General features: G+C 39.6%; 1 protein-coding gene across 2 annotated transcripts in view; it reads left to right on the top strand.

The window, feature by feature from the left end:
- ERBB4 (erb-b2 receptor tyrosine kinase 4) overlaps window positions 1–23919 on the top strand; it is a 982414-nt gene extending 958495 nt beyond the window's left edge. Inside the window, exons 26-28 of one of the 2 annotated variants that reach the window (XM_089478015.1) lie at window positions 14528–14575; window positions 17799–18096; window positions 22004–23919. In XM_089478015.1, coding sequence (XP_089334141.1) covers window positions 14528–14575; window positions 17799–18096; window positions 22004–22452 — 795 coding nt within the window. In that variant the 3' untranslated portion in view covers window positions 22453–23919. The remainder of the gene's footprint in view (window positions 1–14527; window positions 14576–17798; window positions 18097–22003) is intronic. The other variant, XM_089478014.1, reaches the window with a different exon arrangement.
- Window positions 23920–27570: the final 3651 nt, after the last annotated feature.

Here is a 27570-nt window from a genome sequence, read left to right as displayed (position 1 = left end):
CCATTTAATGCTAATGCACTAACGTCTGTAAGACTATAAGTAGTGTGAGCAGCATACAATGCAAGCTGCAAATTTATACAAGATTTCAACTTTCCTTTGCAAAAAGAAGCATCAGCGTGTTTAACACTCTGGTGGAAAAGATCTCTAAGTATGGTCTTGTTGATGATGATGATGATGTGCATTATATATATTTTAACCATGGCCTCATTGTGAAAAATATATATTGGAAAGCTGTCCTAATTATTAACTATTTACCTTAAGGAAGAATCAGAGATATATAAGGCAACAAAGGCATGGAGAAAGAGTGAGGATAACATTCAAATTTAGAATATTAATGGTTATTTTCTCTCCCAGTCCTGTCTGCACAGGGGTGGGAGGGGGGGAATAAAGAAGTATTGCCGAATAGATTCCCAGATCTTTTGCCTGTGAAAAAAAGAAAATCTCATCAAGGCAACCCATTCTTTTCTTTACAAGGCCAGGAGAGCACAATTATGGGTTTCTTTACCCCCCACGTAATGCAATTGGGGAGATTATCATCAACTTTCTATTCAGATGTTTAGGGTGCCCTCCTTGTTCCTCCCTCCCCACCTGCCCAACCTGTTCAAATCCATCTTTTGCCTCCTAAGAGCTTCTCTGCTCAGGCCAGCCAGCATGTACTAATAATTGCGGCTGAAACGGCTTTATAGAAGATGTGCTCTGTTTCATTCTCAATGAGGGCTGATGGCTTTTGAGAGGCTCAGAATATCCTTTGATTACTGTATAAAGTAGAATGGGGGACGATAGGAAGGGAGGGAAAGAGGGAGACCAGGAGGGGAGGCAGCGGTTGAAACATGTTCATCAAATCTCTTTTGTGCTTCCCACTCCCACACTCCCCTGCTGCTGAACACCTCTCGCCATCACACAGCAGAGCCATGTTACCTTACGATTTTCTCCTAAAAAAAATGTTTCTCACTTATAAGTTCAGAGTTCCAGCCCTAGTCTGCTAGCATAGTCTAGTAGCATAATCGGCTTGGCTTCTTCTTCTTCATTTAGAAACACCTAGTCAAATTTTAAAATATAGGAGAATTGCAATTTGCAGACCTTGAGAAACTGAAAGAGCCCAAGACACTGCAAAATAGAGGACATTAAAGAAAATGCAGGGCCTTACAAAATAAAAGCTAAAAACAGTAATATAAATATACATTCATGTTTCCTAGTCATGCTCAAAGTGGAGGACATTTTGGAATTCCTCCTGGACAGTAGGTTGAAATGTAGTATGCGACCTGGGAAAAGGAGGATGTCTGGTCACCCTGCTCCCATGTAACCACAAAATCACCAAGGATTTGCAGGGATGTTGGTCTCCCTAAAAAATGCATGGGATAAAGAACAGCATAGACATGATTAATGGCCCCTCACCATGAAAGAAAAGAAGAAGACCTTCTCAATGGTTGCTCCCAGGTTTTGGAATTCCCACCCTAGAGAGGCTAAGATGGATACTTCATTGCTGCCCTTCCACCAGCAAGTAAAACGTTTTAGTTCCTAATGAACGTTTAGAAATTGACTGTGAAGGTGTGCTTTGATTGTGTTCTGTTTTTCTGATTTTAACGGATCTTAATGTTTTTAATGGACTCATTTTAATTGGTCTTAATTTCTATAGATAATATAATTTCATTTTGGTGGTTTTTTTTATAATTTTGTAAGTTTTTTAACATCATTTGTTGTAAGCCACTTTGATATCCAGCACAAGGGAAAAGACAGAATGTAAATGAAATAGTAATAGTGATAGTGCTAATAGGAACAGGAAAGGGCAAAAAAGATGGGCAGGGCTAAGAGAAAATTACATTTATTTATTTATTTATTTATTTTGCTCTCATAAGCCCAACCAGCTAGATATTCAAGCCATATAGATATGACGTAACAGGGGCTTGAATAATGAAGAAAAGAAAAAGGAGTCTTTCCATTACAAGCACATAATGATCAATTAGAAGCATCAGACCCTTACCAACATTTCATACCTGAAACTTTGCATATTGGTTTCCTTCAAACACCCCCTCCTCTAATGCCATGTTTGTGGTCTTCCCTTCTGATGCTACACAGCACTGATTACTTTTATTTCATCTTTCTGTACTCTGCAATCACCTATCCTGCACTGGCTTCTCCAAAAGGATTTCTTACCGTAATCGTTCATTGTTGTTGTTTCAAATCTTTTAGCTTTTAATGGATCCTTTTTCAGAGCTATAAAGAATATTCACAAAGTATCTCATCCATCAAGTCACCAGTCAACCACTGCAAAATGTCCCCCCCCACCAGACTTTTTTGCTCACACACACATACATACAAAATTTGGGGGGGGGGGGGATAAAGGTTTTCTGCACATTTGGGAGTGGGGTGTACAAAGCTATTTCTGTGCAAGAACTTTGTGTTTCTTGGTGTACAGAACTGTTTTTATGCATTTTTTAAACGAAAAAAGGCCTGGAATGGAGAAAAAACACCATTGATATTATGCTTGTTATAGTGTAGGTTTAGCTCAGTGAACAAAGTAGATGTGTTCCTGAATATTATTATTTTAATAGAAAATTTGGTACCAGAAGCAGAAGCGATATGAAAAGAATTGAAATAGAATCCTAAACCACAAAAAAGAAGAGCACTTCAACATGTTTTGGCAAACTTTTTATTAAAAACTAACAACACAAACAGGCTCAGATACAATAACCAGATCAGATAAGGCTTGTGTAAGTGAACAAAAAACACGTTGAACTCTCTGGAGACCACTTGAAAGCTTATTCCAAAATGCATCTGTGGATGACTTTTTCTTTCACCAGCTTTTAATAATCTGGTCTTTAATAATGTGCTGTGTGTGTGTGTGTGTGTGTGTGTGTGTGTGTGTGTGTGTGTTGGGCAGCTCTTAACTGCTTTTAATTCTATTGATATTTCAATTACATTTTTAATTTTGTGTGATGTGAACTTTTGTAAGTTAAAATTGCATTCCAGGGATGATGATGATCATGATGATGATGATGATGAGTGGAGGAGATGTATAGCCGGGGGTGAGGAAAGCAAGTCTGAAATGGGACTGGTTCTAACCCTTTATGCTCCTCTTCTCAGATTAGTTTTTCTTTTTGGATGTGGCAAGAGCAGGATGGGTCCCACAGGGTTGTGCAACTGTGATCTGTCTCCCAGGTGCCGCCTTCAGTTAGTGCCCAGGGAAAGGTGAACTGTGGGAACTCTTTGCATTCCCCTACTCCAACTTGCTTCAGCTGGTGTGCCCACTAGCCCATTACTTAGCTCATTATTTTCTGTCATATGAAGGGTCCAAAAACATGCAGGCAAGAGTCTTTCCTCTTGCTTTGTTCATGTATTCTGTTTTGCTGTGACTCTCTTTTGAAAAATGTCCCTGGCTCCTTTGAATGTAGATTGAAATAATGCTTCTTGTAGGCTCTCTTAGGCAAGTGCTTTTCACTCATGATTCACAGGAAAACAACATGGCTCTTGGGAAGAGGTTGTGTTCTCCTGGGGAGCTTCCTCCAATTTAAATTTCATTTCAGTTCAGATCTGCTGTAAATATCAGCCTTTTCCTCTGAAATATTAGCTCTGAGCTGATGGGAGAGCTCAACATTGTATTTTCTCTCTGCAGCTGTATCACTACGGCCTCTCAGTAGCAGATTACACAGAGATCCACTTGCATAAACCAGCTGTCCTTATTCCATATAGACCTGTTTCCAAACCTTTCAGTTTAGTGCAGCAGCTGTGCAACCTTGCTAGTTGGGAGGAGATGGCTTGTTTAAATGTTCCCTGATACTGACTGACATGCTTGTTGTTGACAAAATAGTTTCTGTGACTTAGAGCTTCAGTTATGGAGCTATGTCGGGAAATGTATAAATATTAATTGGGCTATGAGAGAGCTATGGGGGAAATGTACCATACAGTGTCTAATGCCAGTGGTGACAATGGTAAATCTGCTTCAGATTCTAATCCAGATTTTACAGAATCAATCCAAAGTGCCAAAAATAGCTCATTTAAACTTTGGACTCTAGAATGTTCAATGTTCTGTAGGTTTGGAAGATCTCCTGAGGTTCAGAGGCTTAGCAGAAAGAATCTTACAGGTTCTGGTGAATCATATGTTCAAATCTATGTTCTGGTGTCTTACAAACAGAGCTCAATGAGTAAAGTCTGAAGACAACAGCAAACAATTCTGAATCCAGGTAGAAAGAGCCCACTCACGCCATTCACTTGAGGATCCTAAGATGGAGAATAAAACCCTGAAACATCCGGCCCAATCCTGAGATTTAGCAACCCTATTGCTCTCACTTCAGTAGACTACTAGCATGGTACAGTGTGGAGATGATTTGTGGAAAGGTTAGGTGCCCATTAAAAGATTAGGTAATTTTAAACACTGTCTTGCTATAATGCTGCCCTAAGATGCGAGGCCAGGGCGGACCATTGTTGGTGATCAATTTGGCCAAGCCTGAGATGTTGTCAGGGAGTCCTTGTATCTCTTCTTTGGGGCGCCCCTCTCACGCTGACCCATGGCGAGTTCACCGTAGAATACTATTTTGGGGAGGCGATGGTCCTTCATCCTAGAAACGTGTCCTGCCCAGCGCAGCTGTGTCCTCAATAGCATGGCCTCAATGCTGGTGATCCCTACTTGCTCGAGGACAGCGACATTTGTCACATAGTCAGTCCAGTGTATATTTAGAATTGTGCGTAAACAGCACTGATGAAAGTGTTCAAGGAGTCGTAGGTGTTGGCGATAGGTGACCCATGTTTCAGACCCGTAGAGGAGAATAGACAGTACAATGGCTCTATACACATTGATTTTTGTGCTTCGCCTCAAGTGTTTGTTACTCCAGACTCTTTTGTGAAGCCTTCCGAATGCGCTATATGCCTTTGCCAGTCTGTGATCGATCTCTTTATCAATCTTGGCATCTGAGGATATGATGCTTCCCAGGTAGGTGAACTGCTGGACGGACTTAAGCACAGATGTGCCTACAGTGATGTGGGGATGGTAGTGTTCTTCCTGTGGTGCCGGCTGGTAGAGAACTTCTGTTTTCTTCAGACCGACTTCCAGTCCAAAGAGCTCTGCAGCTGTTGCAAAACAAGATGTTAGGTGCTGCAGAGCTGCTTCCGTATGGGCAACGAGGGCAGCATCGTCAGCAAAAAGCAGCTCACAGACTAGATAGTTTAGAGTCTTAGTGCAGGCCCTCAGGCGGCTTAAGTTAAACAGGCTACCATCAGTACAGTAGCGTATATAAATGCCGTCTTCTTCTTTGAGATCTGCCATAGCTACGGTAAGATTCAAATATATAATATTAAATCACTAACTCAATTGGACTTATATGTTCATCTATATAACAAATAACTGTCTAACATTAGTTCTCACATTAATCTTCATCACACTTGTTAAACTTGGTCAAACCATCTTCCAGTCGTACAAGTTCATATACATCAGTGCATTAATATCGGCACATTTGGCTTCTCTCGATACATTCAGTTATATGCTCCATCTATACATTTTAAAAGCACATGTAATTCAGGTTTATAGGCTTTGTGACAATCAACCAAAGCAATTAACATTCTTAAAACATTGCTATAAACCTCAAATAAAACTAATCATAAATAATACAGCCTATCAACTTATTTCATAACAGTAATATAAATAACTCAACAAATAACTTAACCATGGCAACTATATCATAGCATTCTACCTATAAATCTTAAGTATCAATGAACCCTTTTCATAACTCATCACTCATGGCTTGCAAAGAAGCCCTGACTAGACCAGCTGTCCCAGGGCTGTTCTAAGGCCAACTATATCCAGCATTCAACTTGAATCCTCAATTTAGCCTTTGATTACAAGGTCCATCTATATCATCACAGTATAACATAACTTTAACCAAATAAACCCAAACATGATTCTGGAAACCTAAAACATGGCAAAAACATGACAAGAAAATATCCCAGATTTATTCCTGACACACACACTTCTCTCAGAGCACTTCCATTTGGAGCATGTGTTGTTTTGAAGGAGATAATATTGTGCATATGTAGGATTTTGTGTTAATTAATACATTTCTGTGTTAAAAACAATTACAAATCTCTTCTCTCTAAACATGTATATATGAGTGATTACAAAAGGTGGCTCCCTAATATAATTTGAAATACATGTATTGTGTTAGGTCGATGCTTGACCAACATAATGTGTGCCCATGTAGAAGTAAGGGAGAAATTGCAAAAGTCAACAGATTCAGAAGAATTCCAAACCACAATTCCTGATTTGCTTAATTAAAGAATGCAATAAAACTATGTTATCTTTAGTCCCCCACATGTGAGATGGTTTATCATATTTATCATATTTTTATACTTTATTCAAGAGTAAAGGGTGGAATACGCCCCCCCCTTGTACTAATAAAACCCCTTTGAGATCCATTAGACTGTGTTATTTACCCAATGAGCTTTGTGACTGATTGGGGGATTTCAACACAACATTCCCTGATGGCTAATATGACATCTTTGAAGATTCTTTGGCAATTAAGCCTTCAAAAGCCTTGTCCCATAAAAGGACACTTTTCTTGCTCTGTATGTGTCATCCTTTGGGGAAAAACACATACCACAATGCAATCAGGCCTTAGTTATACCCAACATAGGCACAGTGCATACAATTATAAAACACAGATAGGAGAGTGACAAATTACAACAGCAGTGATCTTAGATCTTTGCTCCTTTCTGCAGTGCATGTCCTCACATGGTCCCATTGAAACAGTCAGACTTATTAACCTTTTTTCAGAAGAAGACAGGCCTCTTGTCTAGTTTGAAATTAGCAGGCAATCAGATCTAATTCCTAGTGGAAATTGACACCAGTTATGCTGAGATACTTTTCAGATGTCACTGTGCTTCCCCTGACAGCTTCATAGTAGCTGAATAGGAAATGTTTGTGCAGAGGCACAAAGCTTGGTAGAATGAGGTTTACAGCAGGGCTGAATATGAGCTGTGAACATGTGTGTCCAAGCAACTCCCACTGAATCTTTATATTATAAGTACCAGAGAGACAGATTGTGTTTCCAGCTGCCTCAGAAGTGAGAAGTATAACTTTGAAGAGGGATTGTTTACCCCATCAGCACAGGGAGGATTTGTAACCATGGAAGAAGGGAAGCAGCATGAGAAATGTGCTTGGAATGATAATGCAGCAATGGTAAAATGGGAGGAGCGGTACAAAGAAAACAATCCATGTGACTGCTTTAAAGACAGACAGTATTATCGCAATCTAGCTGTGACAATGGGTTCTTTAGCATCGTTGCTTCACTCTTAGGCTTTTCCTTGGCTACTTCAATAATAATCGCCGTTTTCTTACAAAACACAAAATGTGAATCTCTTTTTTTTTTGGATCTGCCTGGTGAATATTTATTCTGTCAGGGCTTCTCAGAAAAGGTGCTCTGTGATGAAAGTTACATTCTTGAGTGTAACTGATGTCTGAAGTGTGGGCATCCTGCTAGACACAATGGCTGGGATCCTTTTGGTGGTTTACTTTTGTGTTTAGTTCCACTGCAAAAGCAGTTGAATATCTCTGCCTGATGTTGGAAAGATGTGCAAGTAGAGTTGCCATGATGCATGTAGATGCCCAATTCTGGTGATTCTGTATCTTTCTGCCCCTGCTGAAATCAACAGTAGTGCTCTTTTGGTTGCATAGTAGCCCATTTGGTGGCACAACATTGCTATTCAACACAAGGTTCACATAGCAGAACCAATGACAACTGTGCATGTTGAGATTTACGGTATGCAACCCTGGTGTAAGATCTTGGTTAAGGTTTGTAGAGTTTATGATAGTGTTTTTCTTTGTTTGTTTGTTTTACTCTTCTTTGCTTCTTAAATACAGCACATCAGGCAGGGAAACAATCAAGCAGCCATTTGCACACATAGCCAGCTTTACCAAAAACCTTACTTCATCCTCTCACATCATGATAGCTATATTTCCTCCAATATATAGAGAAACATGTCACTAAATATAAGTCTCTGGAGATAATGCCGGTGGGATTTCAAAAGGCACCTGGTTGACAGCTGCAAAAACAAGTTTTCATTCTTATCCAACTTGGCTTTTTTAAAGACCTTCTAATAAAAACAGATATTGTATTTGTGCGGTTTTCACTTTGTCTTGTTCAAAAGAGCTGCTAGATTCTCACCTGACACAAAAATTCAAGTCAGATCTGGGGCTCCCTTTTGATACAAAATGCTAAGGAAATAGTGAGGGAAAGCAAGGGTGTTTCAATAAGAATAGCAATATTTCCCAGAAGTAAAAAAAAAAAAAAAAAAGGCCAGGGATCCTCAGCCACCTGAATGACTGGTAAATGTAGAATGGCATATGCTAGAAGAGGAACTAGAATCCTCTTCATCAAACAACATCACAAGGGTACCATGTTCAATAAATTACCTTTGAGAAACAGTTGACAGCCTGATTTTCTTCAGAAGGATCTAGGTCAGGATATCCATATACAGATTGAGGGGCTGAACAGATCACCCCAACTACATGCTGCTGCTCTGATCTGGCCTTTCTGCAGTGCAAAAAGGAGCCACAAAAATGGCACCTTTTTGTGCCATAGAAAGGGCACCATGGCTTTTCAGTGCTCCTTTCGTGCTGCACCATATGGATGCAGTGCCAGAGGAGCACCGTGATGCCACCCACTGTGCTATGGGGTGCACAGCGTCATGCTGGCATGGGGGTGAAGTTGGGGCATGCATCATGTAGATGCCATGACCCAAATCCACCCTAATGCCAGCCTTTATCTCCGGTCTGTCAAGGCTGTGAGTCTCCATTATCCAAAATGAATTTTGGAGGATTTTTTGGATTTTAGAATATTTTCATAATAAAATCTCTTTAAGATTGGACCCAAGTCTAAACATGAAATTCATTTCTGTTTCATATAAATCTTATACACATAGACTGAAGGTACCTTTATACACAGTATTTTTTAAAATAATTTTGGGCATGAAACAATGTTTGTGAATATTGGGCCATCAGAAAGCATAGATGTCATGATCCTAGCCATCGATGTAGATAATTTTAGAATATTTCAGATTTTGGATTTCCAGACAAGGCAGACTCAATCTGTACCATTTCATGCCACTCTCTCTGTGTGAGCAAGTATGTGTACATATGCACATTTCTGTATTTTCTTCCCTTTCAAAAACATAGAGGTAGTAGTAATTCAACAATCCAAGTTCATTTGACCTGTTGCTTCAATGCAGAGCTCCATCCCATCCAACATTAACATTCAAGCAGTATTTGATAGGATGGTTCTCTCTTTTACTGTTCTGTCAATACATCACTTTGCAGCCAATCAAAAAAGGCAACATGCTAGGCACACTTATCACCAAGAAAGTGAGTATGATAGGGGGAATCTGGCTTACCTCTTAAGCACAAAAAGGGATTTTTGAAGCTTCCAAAATTATGGCACTGCACTGTAATTAGAAAGCAATTTAAAGCCATTTAAAAAACAATTATGTTGCATTTGTATCCCAGCTAATTGGCACTTCAGCTTTTTCTTGGCATCTTGGCATTTTGGAATTGTGACTATAGTATGTCTATCACTTCATGGCCAAGTGCCCCTACACTTCCCAAATTTTGCAAAAATAGCTCAACTAACTATACAAATTGAATACATTTTGTATAGTGTTTGGATTTCAAGAGGAGAAAGGAACAGCTTTTCTAATGGTGCCATGGGGTTGCTAGTATTCTGTTAGATCTTGGATCTAGCAAGGTAACTGGCTAAATGTCTTGATGTTAAAAGATGTCAATTGTAATTGTATACAGTTTAAAAACAACAACAAAATGGCACACCTGGGACAATGTTACTAGTACCTTCTTCCTCATGTATGAGTTTTTCATGTAGGGGTAATTTTATGATGTGGGAATGCATTCATGTAGGGCAAGAGGATTCTGAAAAATCAGGCTGCCAAGAGAAGTATACCATATTCTTTTCCTGAAAGTTTGAATCAATTCTCATTTTGTGAGCACAGGAAATTCATTTATAAATACAAACATTCATGTAGATCTGAAGGCTGGTCAATGGATATTTGTGTTCCAAGTATGATCTGAATTGTCCTTTGAAATGGTGCTAATGCTAATGGCACTATTGCCTAAATTCAGTTGCCATCCCCCAACTAAATGAAATTCCGTTGATTCAGTAGATCTTCTATAGCTGGGATTAGCATTTGGATGCAGGGCATTGTTTCCAAAGACCATGCAGCTGCTATCTGATTATTTCTTCTGAATTCATTTTTATTAATTTTCAATATGTAACAATAAAGGAACATACTTGCAAGGTTTACAACCTAAAAATATAAACAAAAGGGAAAGAACTACTTATAAATATAGAGAAGTAGAAATTAACACATAGAGACATAGATTTGACAAAATATAATACAGATGGATTGGCTTGATCAGTTCAATGCATCTCTTCAGAGTAACTCATTCTAAAGGATCCATATAAATTTAAGAGATAAGTATTGTTTCTCTGTTACTTTTAATATGCAACTAATTCAGTATTTACCATGTTGAGTAGAAGTTGTCTTCTTGTAAACGTAGGCCAGCATTCTGCATCAGTTGCATAGTGAAGTTAGTTCATTAACTATGCTTTACTAAGGGCTCTATCGCATGGGCTTAAAACCCTGGTTTACCTTTCCCAAATTCGTTGCTAATTCAGGAGGCAGTCAGGTCCTATCACACAAAAATCGCCACCATATCGCTACCAGGGTCCATCCTTGATGCAGCCCATGTCCCGTAAGCTGCTTTGATGGCCATTTTTAGAAGTTGGACACTTCCATTTTTGAAAGGGGGGGCCACAAAGCGACTTAAAGGACTTGGGCTGCATCTGGGACAGATCCGGGCAGCAATTTTTCTGTGTGATAGAACCCAACTGCCTCCTGAATTAGCACTGAATTCAGGAAAGGTAAGCTGAGGTTTTAACCCATGCAATAGGGTAATAAGTAATGTCTCCTAGCCCAGGACATAGGTGAATGAAGTCTCCACCCTGTTCCCACCAACAAGCAAGGCTGTAAGAACCTAAAGCTGGATACCTCCTGCAATTTCTCATTGCAGCCTCACTTGCTGGTAAGAGGAGACATCCCAATCAAAAGCATAATGGACCATCATCTCTTGGAGAAGAGATGGGGGGGGGGGGAGATCTGTAATTGTGTTGATAGTTACAAAGTCTTGAATGTAAATACCAAACAGATATGGATGTGTGAGTCTAGCTTATAATTTCTTAACTGCTCAACAGAATACCACCAGGAATCTTTTGTTTCACATACCTACAGTAGGTTTATCTGAAAGAGCCAAATTCTAGCTCAGTTATCTGTTTATTCTTTCTGTATAGCTGCTTGAAACAATATTATATGCTTAGTTAAATATATTAAAAGCCCTACTGCTACTACCTCCACTAAGGACATGAAGGGTAGTCATTTTTGAATAAGGAGGAGGGACAAAATACAGTTTGCACAGTCAAGGTTTATCATACAGATTTGACTTATGAATCAAACTGTTTTGAGGTCTGATGGCAAACTATTTCTCACTCATTCATTTTTGTCCATTTAATATCAGGTCCTAACTTGTTTTTCTGATATGAGGAGGGGGGGGCTCCATGTTTAAGCCCACAGAACTGGCATGGTCACATCTAATATAATCCAGTACAGGGGAGAACCCCACATGCAAATAGTAGCAAAAAATTACCAAAAGAAATAGAGAAGCTGCCATTAATATGCATCCTTTGCAGGAGATGTAGATAGATCTTCATTTGGGAGGCAATTTTCTTGGTAACTTAGGTGTGGAACAAATGGGCCAAATGAAGCAGCTTCTGGACACTTTGGAGGTGTGCCGATTAGATGATGCACACCTTCATGGTACAGTACCTCAAAGTGACTGGAAGCAACATCAAAGCCATGCTCCAGTCTTTTGGACCAGAGCAAAAAAGAGCAGGGGTAATCTGGCTCCTGAAGTGCTGGGCATCCTCAGCAAGCATGGCCCACATTGAGAACAAACCATGTGGTCAGTGATTCGGATGCATTTCTGGCAGGAGCAGACTCGGGCCCCACCTGTCTGCTCTGGCCCTTAGATTTAAATCCCAAAGCTAAGTAAAGTCTACTGTAGCATTATATAGCAGGAGGGAAGAAAGAAAGAAACTGGAAAAATGAAGACAAAGGCATGCCATTTAACCATTATATGAATGATTTTACTCTCCAAATGAGTTTTATAAAGAAGTATATGTGTCAGCATCTACTTTATAATGCTATCAGGACCAGATGAACTACATCCAAGGGTATTAAAAGAACTGGCAAATGTAATATCGGAGCCATTGGCAATAATCTTTGAGAACTCCTGGAGAAAAGGAGAAGTCCCAGCAGACTGGAGGAGGGCAAACATTGTCCCCATCTTCAAAAAGGGGAAAAAAGAGGATTCCAACAATTATCGTCTGGTTAGTCTGACATCAATACCAGGAAAGATTCTGGAGCAGATCATTAAAAAGAGAGTCTGTGAACATCTAGAAAGCAATGCCACAATCACAAAAAGTCAACACGGGTTTCAGAGAAAGAAGTCATGCCAGACAAACCTGATGTCTTTTTTTGATAAAATTACCAGCTTGTTAGATGAAAGGAATGCTGTGGATATAGTATATCTTGATTTCAGTAAGGCCTTTGACAAAATTCTCCATGATATTCTTGCAAACAAGCTTGTAAAATGTGGGCTAGACAAGGCAACTGTTACATGAATTCGTAATTGGTTGACCGGCTGAACCTAAAGGGTGCTCAACAATGGCTCCTTTTCATCCTGGAGAGAAGTGACCAGTGGGGTCCCACAGGGCTCTGTCCTGAGCCCAGTGCTATTCAACATCCTTACCAATGACTTGGAGGACAAAATTGGGGGCATACTTATCAAATTTGCAGATGACACCAAATTAGGAGGAGTAGTTAATACCTCAGAGGACAGGATCAAGATTCAAAATGACCTGAACAGATTAGAAAACTGGGCCATAGCTAACAAAATGAACTTCAACAGGGAGAAATGTAAGGTACTGCACTTAGGTCGGAAAAATGAAATGCACAGATATAGGATGGGGGACACCTGGCTGAACAAGACTACATGTGAAAGGGATCTAGGAGTCCAAGTAGACCATAAGTTGCACATGAGTCAACAGTGCAATGGCGGTAGCTAAAAAAGCCAATGCAATTTTAGGCTGCATCAATAGAAGTATAGTGTCTAGATCAAGGGAAGTAATAGTGCCACTCTGTTCTGCCTTGGTCAGACCCCACTGGAATACTGTGTCCAGTTCTGGGCACCACAATTAAAAAAGGACATTGAGGAACTGGAGCGTGTCCAAAGGAGGGCGACTAAAATGGTGAAAGGTCTGGAAACCATGCCCTATGAGGAACGACTTAGGGAGCTAGGGATGTTTAGCCTGGAGAAGAGAAGGCTAAGAGGTGATATGATAGCCCTGTTTAAATATTTGAAGGGCTGTCATATTGATGAGGGAGCAAGCTTGTTTTCTGTTGCTCCAGAGAACAGGACCCGGAGCAATGGATGCAAGCTCCAGGAAAAGAGATTTCACCTCAACATTAGAAGGAACTTCCTGACAGTAAGGGCTGTTCAAAAGTGGAACCAACTCCCTCAGAGTGTAGTGGGGTCTCCTTCCTTAGAGGTCTTTAAACAGAGGCTAGATGGCCATCTGTTGGAGATGCTTTGATTGTGATTTCCTGCATGGCAGGGGGGTTGGACTGGATGGCCCTTGCGGTCTCTTCCAACTCTACGATTCTATGATTCTATGATTCTATGATTTCTGTAGATCAATAGACAGGTATGAGTCCCATTTGGGAGAAAAAAATGGGATATAAATCAAATAAATAAATATATAAATGTAAATACATTTAGAGAAAAAGTGGGAGGGAGGAAAATTGTCTTCTTATTTCAATTATCTAAATAAAAGTACTGGAGAAAAATAGAAAAATAGCAAAAGTATAAACCAATAGAACCACATTCTTCTCCGTTACTGCTCTCTTTTCACATTAGTTTTCAACTAGTATTGGAAAATTTCTGCTTTTCTGGGAAGCATACTAGCTAGACTGGGGAAAACTGGTGGTTTTGTGATAACAGTGCTTACAAGTCTTCACTCTTTGTTTTGTCTTTATTGCTGGCAATGCATCTTTTTCCTTCTTTTTCTAGAACTGGTGGGTAAGAGTAGGTGCTTCCCACTTGATTCCTTATTTTGGGGCCAAGGCTGACTTTCTGCATGTTCATCACTCTCTTGTGAAAAATTGAAAGTAAACTCCATACATCTTTCAGACTCACCTTAATCATGGTACAGCCAAATTCCTCAGTCCTTGCACTCTAACAAAACTGCAAGTGAGAGTTTTGACTGAGCAGAAAGGGCTGGATTTGGCTTGTGTTTGAATAAATCTCACTGATTTGTGCATGCTATTTCTTCATTAATTCACAAAGCTCATGCAACTTATTTCCATCCATGTGACCTCTTACTATAGCCATCATTCCATTTTTCTTTCCTATCAGAGTGAAATTGGACACAGCCCTCCTCCTGCCTACACCCCTATGTCAGGAGTAAGTATTTCACAACCAACTTTCATCATTTAGGAGTTTTTTTCTCATTTTAAAACATATTCTTTCCTTTTCTCTTTTCTACATAAATTCTACTGTGCCTTGTATCCCCTCTCACTCCTCCAGTTCTAGAACCAGCACTGATTATGTTGTGTGTAGTAAGCCTAGCCAAATTGAATTTCTCACTCTCTCTAATTCTAGTGGAAGTTGCAATTCCACAAGCTCAAACACTGCCAGAGCTAAGCATCTATTTCAGAATAACTTTCTATTTTCTTTTATTGGTCAGTATTGCTAATTTATTGTTCAGTTACATTCTCCGGTTTTTGGATAAATGGAAACGATTATAATTTAATGATAAGGGAGCACTGCATGGTTTGGAAAGTCACTCTTAAGCTTAAAGGCATCTTGTTGGAAATCTAGCCCTGAAAGATTTCAAGTGTTGCCCTGGGTCTTGCATTGCAGTGTGTGTGTGTGTGTGTGTGTGTGTGTGTGTGTGTTTGTGTGTCTACCCATCTGCCCAACCACAAGTACTGGAGTGACTTGAGAAAGTTCCCAGTGTCTTTAAATTTAAATCTGGGAAGCAATTGTGAGGCTGAAGATCTTCAACAAAAAGTAAATGAAATGGCAGACAGAGATGCCATCAGTTTTTAAATCTGCCATATGAAAAAAAGATTCATTTTGGGTACAAAGGAAAAGATATGAACTTGTTGGTGAAAGCCTCCCTTTCTCTTTCCCACGTGGAGCTGGAACATGTATGTGTGCACTCCTTCTTTGTGCAACCTGCATACCTGCCCTGTTTCCCAGGATATCCATTTGAACAGACTGCATTGCATAGTCCTAGAACAGGCAAACAGTTCACAGATTGTATCTAGTATATTGACCCTGCTGTTTAGGGCTATACTTTGTAGATTTTATATTGGTAGCCAATTACCGCAGAGGTGGAGAGAGAGTAGTTCTGCCCAGGGAGAGCCAGAGTTTGCATGCGATCAACTATTATGTCTAGGCTGGCTTAGGAGCAGCAACTGTTGCAATGAGGCAGCTTCTCATGGCCTAACATGAAGTCCTTGCTACCTCTTTGGCCGATAGGATTACCTCTGATTCTGGTTCCCTTGCCACAGCACTCCCCCTCCCCTCTCTCTCTTCTCTTGGCAGGAGGTCTTATTTTTCTTCCTATGTATAGTGACTCTTTATAGGTAGAGGAGAAGTAAAAAACAGAAAAGATCTGATTCCTGTCACTCATGGCATGGCGTGGGGCAACGCAGTCCTGAAGCAGGTCTTGTTCTTAGATGGGCTCTGGAATGGAGAGGGGAGTGGCATTTAAGCCTTCCTAACACTAGGCAGGGGTACTGAATCCCCCCTGAAAAAAGGCAGTATTGGAGCCCCATATCCTCAGTACACACACACACCCCTCTCTCTCTTGCACACACATACACACACCTTCACACACAAACACACTTTCACATTCAAAATAATTGGCTGCAGGCATATGCAGAAATCAAGGTTCAAAACAAGAATGAACATTTATTTAATTCCAGCATATTTATGTAAACCCAAATGATATGGAAAATCCACTCACATTTTTTAAAAACAATCTAGTGTAAGTTTACCTATCAAAAATATTGACAATCTACCTGTGTAGGCTCATCCCACCTACACAAGAACAAATGGAAATACTGCAAAGAGAACTGACTGCTCTCTTCTCTAGATTATGAAACTGACTGGGGGAATGTGGAAAAATCTTCCGTCAGCTACACACTTTAGTTAACAAGGCTAAATACTATACTATAGACAAGATTTTGTCATTAGTTCTAGTCAAGCAAGCTTTGCTTAAAGTAAATTCTTAAAGCAAAAACAAGCAAACAAAAATCCACCCAAATGAAACATCAAAAATGTAAGGTGGTAATATGAACCTGTTTTACAGAGCAATCCAATATGGGTTCAGAGAGGACCAGAGTGACAGATGCGCCACAGCAACCCAAGCCCTTCTTCATGGCATCAGCCAAGGCAGAAGCCAAGGAAGCATTGGCATTCCAATGCCCTTTTGTGCTTTGCTAGTTGTCCAGTCTGTTACAACTATGATCCCCAAGATCCAAATCCACCAGTACCCTATATTCAAAATGGCCCATTCTAGGGGATCTTTGCAAGCTACCACAAGTGAAAATGAACCCCCATTGGTAGAGTTCCTCTGGCAAAAATTAGCAGTGGGGCACATCTGTCCAATCCTAACCCTCCTGACCCCCACCTCCCCAGGAGCTAGTTAATTTTTGCAGTCTGAGTTGCCTTGGGTGAATGTTGAGGTGAATTTGATCTGTAGAACCATCTGATGAATAATTCAACAATTCCAAATGAATTTTGGTAGGGATGGCAGTTCCAAACACTCCTGTATCACTCCGGAAACCACCTGGCCCACTGACAGAAAAATGATCATATGCAGAAAGTGATATATTATTTCAGATACTAACAAGTATTTATTCTTGAAATGAGCGGATACCATTTTGAGATCATAGTATTTTGTGGGTTTTTCAGGCTACGAGGCTGGGTTCTGGAAGAATCTTTTCCTGATGTTTTGTCAGCAGCTGTGGTTGGCATCTTCAGAGAATGCTGACATGGGATTTTGAGATCATTTTAAAAGGAATTAAAACACAGAATATCTTGAAAAATTCTATTTTGGCCTCAGTTTCTGAAATTTTCATTATATTAATGGGTTCCCTCCATGATATTTTTTTTATTTACTTTTGGAGATGATGTGTATAGTAATACTGGAATCCTCAGAAAACATGTCTTACATTTCAGACAGGTTAAAAGTTGAAGTTTCTTGACAAGAACATTTAAATCTTTTAAACATTCCAAATGACTGAAATTGTGATAATTACTGTTTCTACTCCAATTGGAATTGAGGAAAGCATCAATAAAACAGTCAGGGCAAATGATGTTGGAGGCCGTTCTGAATCAGTTACTCTGAACAATACGCTAAGAACAAAGGCCAGCCTAGAAAAGACATGCCATGCTGAACACAAAAATAAGCACAAAGGCTTAAATCCAATTGTATGTCCCAGCTAGAGTAGACACATCAAATTAAGTGTCAAATTGCCTTTCAACTTGTCTTCCAGTTGATTCATTGTGTCTATTTGAGCTGTCAATAGAACTTTGTATGCTCCAAACCCTCCAACGTATTTTTTTAAAAAATGTTACCATTATCTTACATAGACTTCTGTGTTTCTTCTAGAACCAATTTATCTACAGAGATGGCAGCTTGGCTGCAGAACAAGGAGTTCCTTTGCCATACCGGGCTGCCATACCAAGCATAGCACCAGAACCTCCTATCATGCAAGGTGCTGCAGAAATCTGTGATGATACTTGTTGCAATGGCACTTTACGGAAACAGGTGGCTAGTCTTTCACAGGAAGACAGCATCACTCAGAGGTACAGTGCTGACCCGACTATCTTCATATCAGAGCGAGGGCCAAGAAATGAGTTGGATGAAGATGGCTACATGACTCCAATGCCAGAAAAGGCAAAAACAGGTATATGCCCAACATGTAATAACAATAACAGGTTTTTTGATTGGAAACAACAGCTGGATTTCATCTCCATCTAAGACTTTCATTAGATGGCCTTCTGGTTGCCGAGAACGGTTACCATCTAGAAGCCATTACCATTCCCATGCTTGTATTCCATCCTTATTTTAAGGAACTTGGGTACTTGGAGATATTTCTCTCTTTTTTTTATCATTACAGCAGTTCTGAAAAGGCTGCAAGGTAAGTGTAAGGAAAACATCAGATGTTATTAATTATTATTATTATTATTAATTATTATTCAAAGTCTATGAAAGCTTATGCTACTAACTTCCTTCTTTCAATTAGTCTAAAAGGTGCCACAAGATATTTCTTCTTCTTCCTCTTCTTTCATCATATTATTTTATTCATTTGTATCCTACCTTTCTCCCAATAATGGGACTCAAAGAGACCATCACCATTTTAAAACAGTACTGATAAAAACACAAATGTTTTATCAATACTGATGAAAATACTGATAAAAACACAAATGTAAGTATGCCAAGCAAGGGAGTGAAGAAAGATGTTTCTAGTCCTCTCCTGCTAGTGAGCAGCCATGTCGCAAAGTGGTGAAAAGGGGCTAAACATTTCGTCCTTCAGCCTTCAACTTGCCAATGCTGCAGATTTCAGTTGCTGTAGCTGTCTGGCTTTTAAGCTGGGGTTGGGGGGGGGGGGCATTTTTGACCATAAATATTTAATAGGATGCTAACCAGAGATTTCAGTAATCATCATGTCTAAAATTAACTCTTATGGCATGTTGTGTTACTTAAGAATGCTTTTGCTTCCTTGCTGAATACTTGAATGTCTTCTCCAATTTGATATTTTCAGCTTTGTGACCGATGGCTGTTCCCTCCTACCCACATTATCCTACACTCCAAATGATCACACTGATTGTGAGAAGAGAGAAATGCTCTTCTCTGGTGTCTGAGATAGCTGTCTTCCTCTTCCCTAACTCCCCACTAGAAGAGAGAAAGCAATGTTGGTGGTGATTGCTGAATGATAGGGGAGGCTTTACCTATGTGTATTCAAATATACAAGTATAAACACACACAAACCAGCAACCTCTAGGCCTCAGCAGGCAGGTTTATATCTTTCTTTACCTGCATGTGTATGTATGGGAGAAAAAGAGTGCCGATGGGAGTGTGTCGATGAGTACACACACATATGAATATGTGGGGTTCCCAGCCATCCAGCCAAAGTGGTTGTGGCCCTTCTGCTGTTCAGTGTGCTTAGTTTAAAACAACATTTTGATATCTGAAAATGATATTAAGTTTGTTCTCTTTTCAGCATTAGTTACAAAATTGTTCTTATTCCTCATTTTCTTTTCTTTTAAATTCCACTAATGGCATCTTTACAATCTGCCAGACAATGTGAAGATTATGATGATTATAATTGTGATTGTTGTTGCTTCCTGGAGGGTGAATGAGCAATGTAGAGAGGATATCTTTGGCACTACTCAGACATTTTGGTACATTTTAGCTAGTTCTGAAATAAAGTGGATGCTTTGGATTTGGATTTGTTGGACATAAAGGTCAAATTGAACATCCTAGAGGTACCATCTCAGAATCCAGGTTTCCCTACCTGTAAAAGGAAGCAATAGGCAGGCAAAGAAACTAGTCTCCTCAGGTTATACATAAAGCTGAGTAAACTATTTTTCCCAGAAGACATCATCCTGTAAATTGTAGAATAAAGATAAAGATGATGTAAACTTTGGTCTTTTGCTTCAGACGTACATGTTCTGTGATACAGCCAGATAGTTTTGTAAGTTTCAAAATTGTGCATAACTCCAATTATTCCAACCAGTAAAATATATAATGTTTCCTGAGGCAAGCTCACAAAAGCTTTTTGTAGACCCAGTTAATTCAGGCATGTTCACTGATTCTGGATTCACCTATTGCTGTCAAGCAGCTGTTATTTCTCCTGTAATGAGCTGGCATTTGTCAGCTTAAAATAATTATTATTTATAATTTTGTATTGTGAAATATATATGTATGTATGTATGTATGTATGTATTATTTTATTGCTATAAGACTTCCTAAACCACCCTCCATCCTTACATTCATTGGGCACTGGACAAAATGTATAACAACCCATGCAAATATAAAATCAGCACCAGCATGGTGTAGTGGTTTGAGCACTGGACTAGGATCCTGGGAATACAGGATTCAAATGGCTGCTCAGCTCAATCCACTGGGTGGCCTTGGACAAGTCAAACTCACTCTTTCAGGAGGACAATGGCAAACCTCCTCTAAATACATCTTGCAAAAAATAAAACAAAAAAAACATAGGACAGGATGATGATGATGATGATGATGATGATGATGATGATGATGATGATATGATTTATTTATATTTCCTGCCTCTCCCTACAGATCGAGGCAGGATTACAACATAGCAAAATACAAAGTCATAATAAAAGTTTACAATAACCCCAAACTCTCCCCCTATTAAAAATAATGGAAATTCAAGAGTTAAAATGGAATGGAATGGACTGTTACAGACCATTAAAGGTGGATGGGGCTATCTTTCTTTGGGAGGTCAGTCTGGGAAGGATCGCTGGAAGAGATCCATCTTGACAGCCTTCTTGAAGGTGTCTAAGGAGGTAATAAAATGGATCTCCTCCGGCAGGTCGGTCCACAATTTCGGGTCATCCTAAGTCAGAGTCAGCTTGAAGGCATATAATACAACAGTTGCCTTTTTGCCCTAGCTGATGCTCTGAGAGCAACTTCACATACAAAATAATATAGTAATACAATTGGGAAATTATCAGAGCCTGAACTGCTAGGCTCAGACTGTCCCTTGACAAGCATTGACATAGCTAGTTAGTCAAATGGCACTCTGAACCACTAAGGCCACCTGGGCTTCAAGTGATAAAGCTGAAGGAAGGAGTTGCCATCAAGCTACAAAATTATCTCCCATAGTAATACAGCCTTATCTTGAATAAATTCCACACCCAGTTCCCACACGCCAACCACCTTCTCACAGTGCCTTCACTCTTATCAACAGGAATCTTGTTGGGAAGATAGATAGGGTTATGCAACCTAGATTTATGCACTTTTGATTGTCAGAAATTTATGATCCCTGTGTACTTGCACAGTACATAGTAATCATACAGTATAGGGGCTATGAAAGTTTCCTCATCCTCACGTACTGGGGGCAGTCACTGTGATCGATGGAGGTTTGTTCGAAGCAGCTGGGTGGTAGTCCTATGTGAATGATCTCTGACATGAGGGGGAATTGGCAGAGTCCCTGCTTTTGCCTGTTACATCAGAGATTGATTACAGGAAGGGGTGAGAATGTCAGTTAGCTGCTTCCCAACTGACAGGGGAGCAAACTGACACCAAGTGGCAGAGATTGTGGGAATCAGGATGGGATCCAGTGGAAGCACCATAGCTATGGTGCTTATTCATTCATAACTTCCCAACAGGATTCCAACCATCTTTAATAAAGTTGTATAAGGGTTTGTCCAATCCACTACTAAGTTGACACATGAGGTCAACAATAGATGGTGTTAAATAGTGATCTATATATGATGCCTACTCTGTTTATCTAACAATTGGCAATTGTATATTTATGTACTCTGTAGAATGAGCCTCATTCAAATCAGTGGGATGGAACCTAGTTCTGAGCAGAGATGTATGAAGTTGCTCTATAGTCCCAGACCAGCCCTCTAGTGTTCTTTGAACAGGACAAAGATTATTTTTTATTTTCCTGCAGCCAGCTGGGGATCTTTTTCAATTCATTAAAAACAAAACAAAATAAAAGACGACAACATAAAAATATAAAGGCAATTATTATAAATCAGCTCCAATTCACAAGTGATCTATTGGTACAGTAGCTGTTTTTCTCTAACTCATATGCCTTTTATACTTTCTAGATCATCTACATCCAGTAGAGGAGAATCCATTTGTATCTCGGCGGAAGAATGGCGACCTGCAAGCCCTTGACAACCCAGAATATCACAACAACAGCCAAAACGGGCCACCCAAAGCAGAGGATGAATATGTGAATGAGCCATGGTACCTCAACACCTTCGCCAGCACCTTTGAGAATTCTGAGTACCTGAAGAAAAATGGGCTTCCATTGCCTGAGAAGCCCAAGAAGGCATTTGACAACCCAGGTTACTGGAATCACAGCCTGCCTCCAAGAAGTACCCTACAGCATCCGGACTACCTGCAGGAATATGGCACAAAATATTTTTACAAACAGAATGGAAGGATCCAGCCCACTGTGGCAGAGAATCCTGAATACCTCTCAGAGTTCTCCCTGAAGCCTGGCACTATGCTGCCTCCTCCACCCTACAGACACCGAAACACAGTGGTGTAAACTCAGAAGTCTTCAAGAAAGGAGGAATCCATACCAGCACACTCTTTTCTCTCTCCCTCCCTCTTGCTTTTTCCTCCCTCCCTCTCTTAATTTCTCTTCTCCTTTTCTTGACAGTCCCCCCATCCCAGCCCCAGTTTGATGTCTACAAATGGAAGGATATATTTAAGTCATTTGTTCCAGGAAGCTGGAAAGAGAGAAGCACAGAGAATGAATGAAGGGAAAAGTCAGGCATTTCTCACTTTCCATGTAGCTGGAGGAGCAGGAGGTCAGACAAGCCAATGAATGCTAGTACAAGCCAGTGGCAGTGTTGCCTGCTGTCAAGCCAGTTCTCCATGTAGTGATTCAGTTTGGATGCTGCAGGGAAAGTCACACAGTGTCAATTTCTATCAGCAGGAAATGCTGAGAGCTGCTATAGTATTCCGGGAGAAGGCAATGCCGTTTTGGAGGGGGGGGGGCGAGGTTAAAAAAGGACAATTTTTATATCATCAGTGATGACATAAAACTGAGATTCAGAATTCAAATTGTTTCTTTAACACTTTTTATTCTGTCTCCTAAACACAATGCCTAACCAAGCTTGATATACCCATCTGCTTCACCGTGGCCATCTAAGGAGTCATATCAAAAGATCTTAAGACTCTTGTCTTCTGCCAGTTCTCTTTGTCCATCATTTTGGTATATTGGGGTCTCTTTCCTAATTGCAGAGATCTCATTATGCTATGCATCTGTGCATGGCACCATACATTTTCTACAGAACAAACATTTCAAGAGCAAAAATTATTTCAGGATTCAAAAACAAAAATACAAGGAAACAAGAACATCTTGTTGTTTGAGAGCAAAACACTGACCAAGATTTATCATAGAGCCTCTTGATCATGTTTTATACTTGTTGAATACAAAACATACTGTAGTACTTCTTCCCTCAGTTTCTTTTTACCAGCTAAAATTTGGAAGCTCCAGGCAACACTGAAGACTGTAGAGAGAAGGGGAGAAGATTAACTTTTTATTTTATTTCATTTTTCTCCCCTTCCCCTTTTGTGAAGTCTACCTGCTGCTAAAGGAGGCAGGATCGGGAGGGAGAACTGAATTGCAAAAGAAAACACTGGCTGGGTAAAATGCACATGGCAGATCACTGGAAGATTAGTTTGCACTTACGCTACGATTTTTGTTTTGCCTTGTTCTTTTTCTTTTTGCCTATCCTCACTGAGAACTGTATCCTGGAATCTGAATGAAGCAATATGGAAGCGACCAGCAAAATAAAATAATTTAAAATGTAAAATGAATTACTATTATAATATATTATATATATTAAAAAAATTAAAAGATGACTGTGGAAATGCCAAAACAAAGTGAAATCAAGTCTTTGGAACTTCACCTGTTGGTGCAGCGACTGCTCATGGGAATACAATGGAAGGATAACTGGCATTGAGGCTGTCTCATGAAGGAAAGCAGAACGAACAAAAATGGAGATATGGGGAGGGGAGGGGAAGGGAAGGGAAGGGAAGGAGTACGGGACGAACTTGGACTAACCATCAAAAGACTACTGTGAGACTGCTGTTGAAAATGATTGCTCTAGCACAAAGAAGAAACACTAAACAAGGATTTTGAAATTAGGTTTGTGCACAGCTGTTATGTTCTCAGTCATATCTGTAAATAATTTCAAAGCTGTCTCTGAGCACTTACAAATCCTTCTTCACCTTTGGCTTTTACATGCTAAAAATTTTATTATTTTTTTGTTTGTTTGTTCCTTTCACGGCTGGAATTATTATTTTTTGTAAGCTAGAATTTTAATTGTAGCTTGGAAAGTGGAAGAGCCAGCTGGCACAAAGGCCTGGAAAAATTACCTTCATTGTCCTAGCTTAATATATTTGAAGGAAACTGTCGGAGAAACAAGAGTATCACAGCCTATGCACTTTAGTATTTATTAAAGTCCAGAATGGAGTATGATGGAAAGGGGTTAGTGTGGAGAATTATTCTTTCTGCTTACTCTTAGCATGGAAACAAAGTAGGGACTGAAACAAGTCCAGAATCTTTTTCAGAATTTAAAGAAATGTATTAGAGAAACATGTTACGGAGTGTTATGCAATGTCCCTCATGTTATGTTGATGAACAAGCATAGCTCATGGGGTCAGGAGATGACATTTAACAATATCATTCAACACAAAGCCTAAACATATTGGGCAGAGAAGCATGAGGCAATGGGATCTTCAGGTCCTGGTGTGGTTTCACATCATTCGCACTCTGGCCAGTTCAGATTTGGACAACACATTACTCTAAATTTCATGGCAGTTGGTGTGCTCAGGCAAAAATAGTTTCATATTGGTGTTCTCCATCTTTCAGATTTAGATAAGATGACATTTGTATTGCCACTGTGACACATCAAACTAGTTTCATAACTTCAGAAAGAAATATTGGATGGTTTAGGCTGTTCTGAAAATGGTAGGCTGAGAGACTTTAGTTGAGAGGTTCTTAAATAATGGTCCATGACTCCTATGCAGGTAGCCCATAGAAATAATATAAATATTGTTCGTTTATAATATTTTAAAATTAAGACTAAATTAATAAGCAAGCTAAAAAGTCTCTGGTTATGGTGCTGTTAGAGTCTGGGGTATTTTTTTTGGGGGGGGGGGAGGGATGTTACTAAAACATTTTCCAGTTAATGTGAGTCTTCCCAGTAGCCTAGTCTAGGGCCTGTTATTTTTATAATACCCTCTTGTTTGAAGTGAGTATGCCAGCAATTAAGAAAAATGATTATTAAAACATGGAAAGGTTACGCACACATTTGGTTTTCTAAAACAACAACAGAAATGTTAAGTACCAATTGTTTAAGTTGTCCTCTGAAAGAAAAAAACAAATCTGAGAAGTGTTGCTTTTGCTACGTGTGTGTGTGTGTGTGTGTGTGTGTGTGCATGCGCGCGCATAGAGAGAAAGAGAGAGCCTCCCAACCCACCAGGGCTTTAAGAACAATCTACAGCCAGACCTTAGAAGAAGTTTAAAACAATGAAAACAGGATATTTAGCTATTTATATGCCTACTTTACCTGATTTACATTTATGGCTATATATGGTTTTGTATATAGTACAATAGTATAGTATTGTGCATATAGTAAGTAAATATCAATGAAAAGTTCCCTTTAAACACCTTTTCGCCAGGATCTGAGCAGTTATTTTATGTACCCTAGAGCCAAACTTGTTGATTCCTATATTTTCTGAGGCCTGCAAATCCTTATCAGCAGCACCGGCTCTTACTGCCATTGGGATCTTCATATCCTAGATTATTGTGGTGCTCAGTTTCTCTCTTCTTTATTCCAGAAAGGTGGCGAGGCAGTCAACGAATCATTCTTTTTTCCCTCTCTCTTTCAACACTGTCTTTAAAAAAACTCACAAGAACTGGAAGTTAATTTAAGACTTTTTAAAAACTTTATGGCATTGGATTGCAGCCTGAGCCAGCCCTAGGACCACTGAGATCTAGAAACCAACATATCTTCCATTGTAGTAAAAGATGCCACTTAGTGCAGTGGATTGGGCTTTGAGTGACAAATTGACTCTTTCACAGCCCATTTTAGTGGCAGGTACATTTCATTATATCTTATACCTTTGAGACAGTTCCAAGCTATGCATTTGTGAGAGCAATTTCTTTTAAAAAACTAAATGAATGAAGCAATCAAAATGGACCTATATGCTGTATGAACACACAAACTTCTTCAGGCTTAAAATAATAGTGTATTTCTAGCAACATTTCCTTAAAGGGTAGGCAGAGTAATCCCTAATTTTATCCTACCTGTTAAAATTCTGCATGAAATGCATTAGACTGGCCACTAGTAAAATTACATGTTAGGAGGTCCTTTTTTCTTAGCCGTTTCTTAATATTTGAGCATTATTTGAACTAGTATGGCAGAATAAATTGTGGCTTCCTCCAACAGATGCTTAATCTGAAGTATCTGAATATAACTTCAAATAGAAGAGGGGCTTATTGTTACTATGAAACCTCCCTGTTGGTTACACAGCTTCTCCAACAGTGTTGTTTGAGCTATCAAAATTGCATGCCACATTGGAAAAGAAGAGAGGAGTTGGAATATCCATAAAACAATGTTTGGTCTCAAAACCAATAACTCAATGGAAAATAGTGTAAGTTATTCTTTCAGTGTCCTTGCATAATTCCCAATTGCCAAGGATAGAAATGCAGGGACTTCACAACACTCAAAAGCTCCATAAGATCAAATATTTAATATTGGGTGCATCTTTAGGGTTACCAGAATAAAAGCTGGAGGAGCTCCTGTGGCTTTAATGGTGCTGCAGAAGAGGGAATTTTAGCAGGAGTTTCTTGCTATCTGCTGAAATTTCCTCTTCTGAATAACCATTACAGGTAGAAGAGCCTTCTTCAGTTTTCAATGTGGCAACCCTAGACTGCTTATAGATGTCAGAAGTTTTTTGCTTACCTCTCACAAGAGGTGAGGTGGAATGGCTCTAAGAGGGAGTTAGACAAATGCAGTATGTGTCTGTTGTGTGTATGTGGTACAGAGAAGGGGAGCCTGCTACACAACTGAGAGGTATTTTACTCTTCATGCCCTGTTTAGGGGTTTCCCAAACCATGTGAATGAACACAAGTTCAAATAGGTCAGTGGATAAAGATAATGATCTGAGCCAGAAAGTGTTTTCTTTTAATTCTTCTAAACTCTTTGAGGAAACTATAAAGCAGGGCTTCATACAGCCCTCCAGATAAAGTTGGACTGCTGCTCCCAGCATCCCTAGCCAGTATCACCAATGGTAAAGAATGTTAAGAGTTGCCATTTGGCATCATCTGGAGTGCAGCATAATTCCCACCCGTGAAGTAAATGAAGGCAAGATTTAAATCATCTTCCCATTAATATCAAAATAATCTGCCCCTAAAGAGAGAGAGATGAGGTGGAAGAAAATATTCTATGTGTCTACACATGCATGTGTGATAATGGAGGCTCCACTGGTTTATAGGCCATGATCCCTGAGGCAAAGGTATGGTGGTTCCTCTGGGTCTTAAATGTCATAGGTCTTGAAAAAGAAATATATGTCTGGGTAGCACACATGGAGTCCTGAGTGTCCTATAGGGCTGTGAACAAAATGTCCTATGTGTTCAACAATGTGA

This window comes from Sceloporus occidentalis, unplaced genomic scaffold, assembly GCF_023333645.1.
Source record: "Sceloporus occidentalis isolate IW3139 unplaced genomic scaffold, rSceOcc1.0.p SCAF_12, whole genome shotgun sequence".
Taxonomy (NCBI): Eukaryota; Metazoa; Chordata; class Lepidosauria; order Squamata; family Phrynosomatidae; genus Sceloporus; species Sceloporus occidentalis.
Note: the sequence above shows the minus strand (reverse complement) of the source record. Positions and strands in the feature narration are given on the sequence as shown.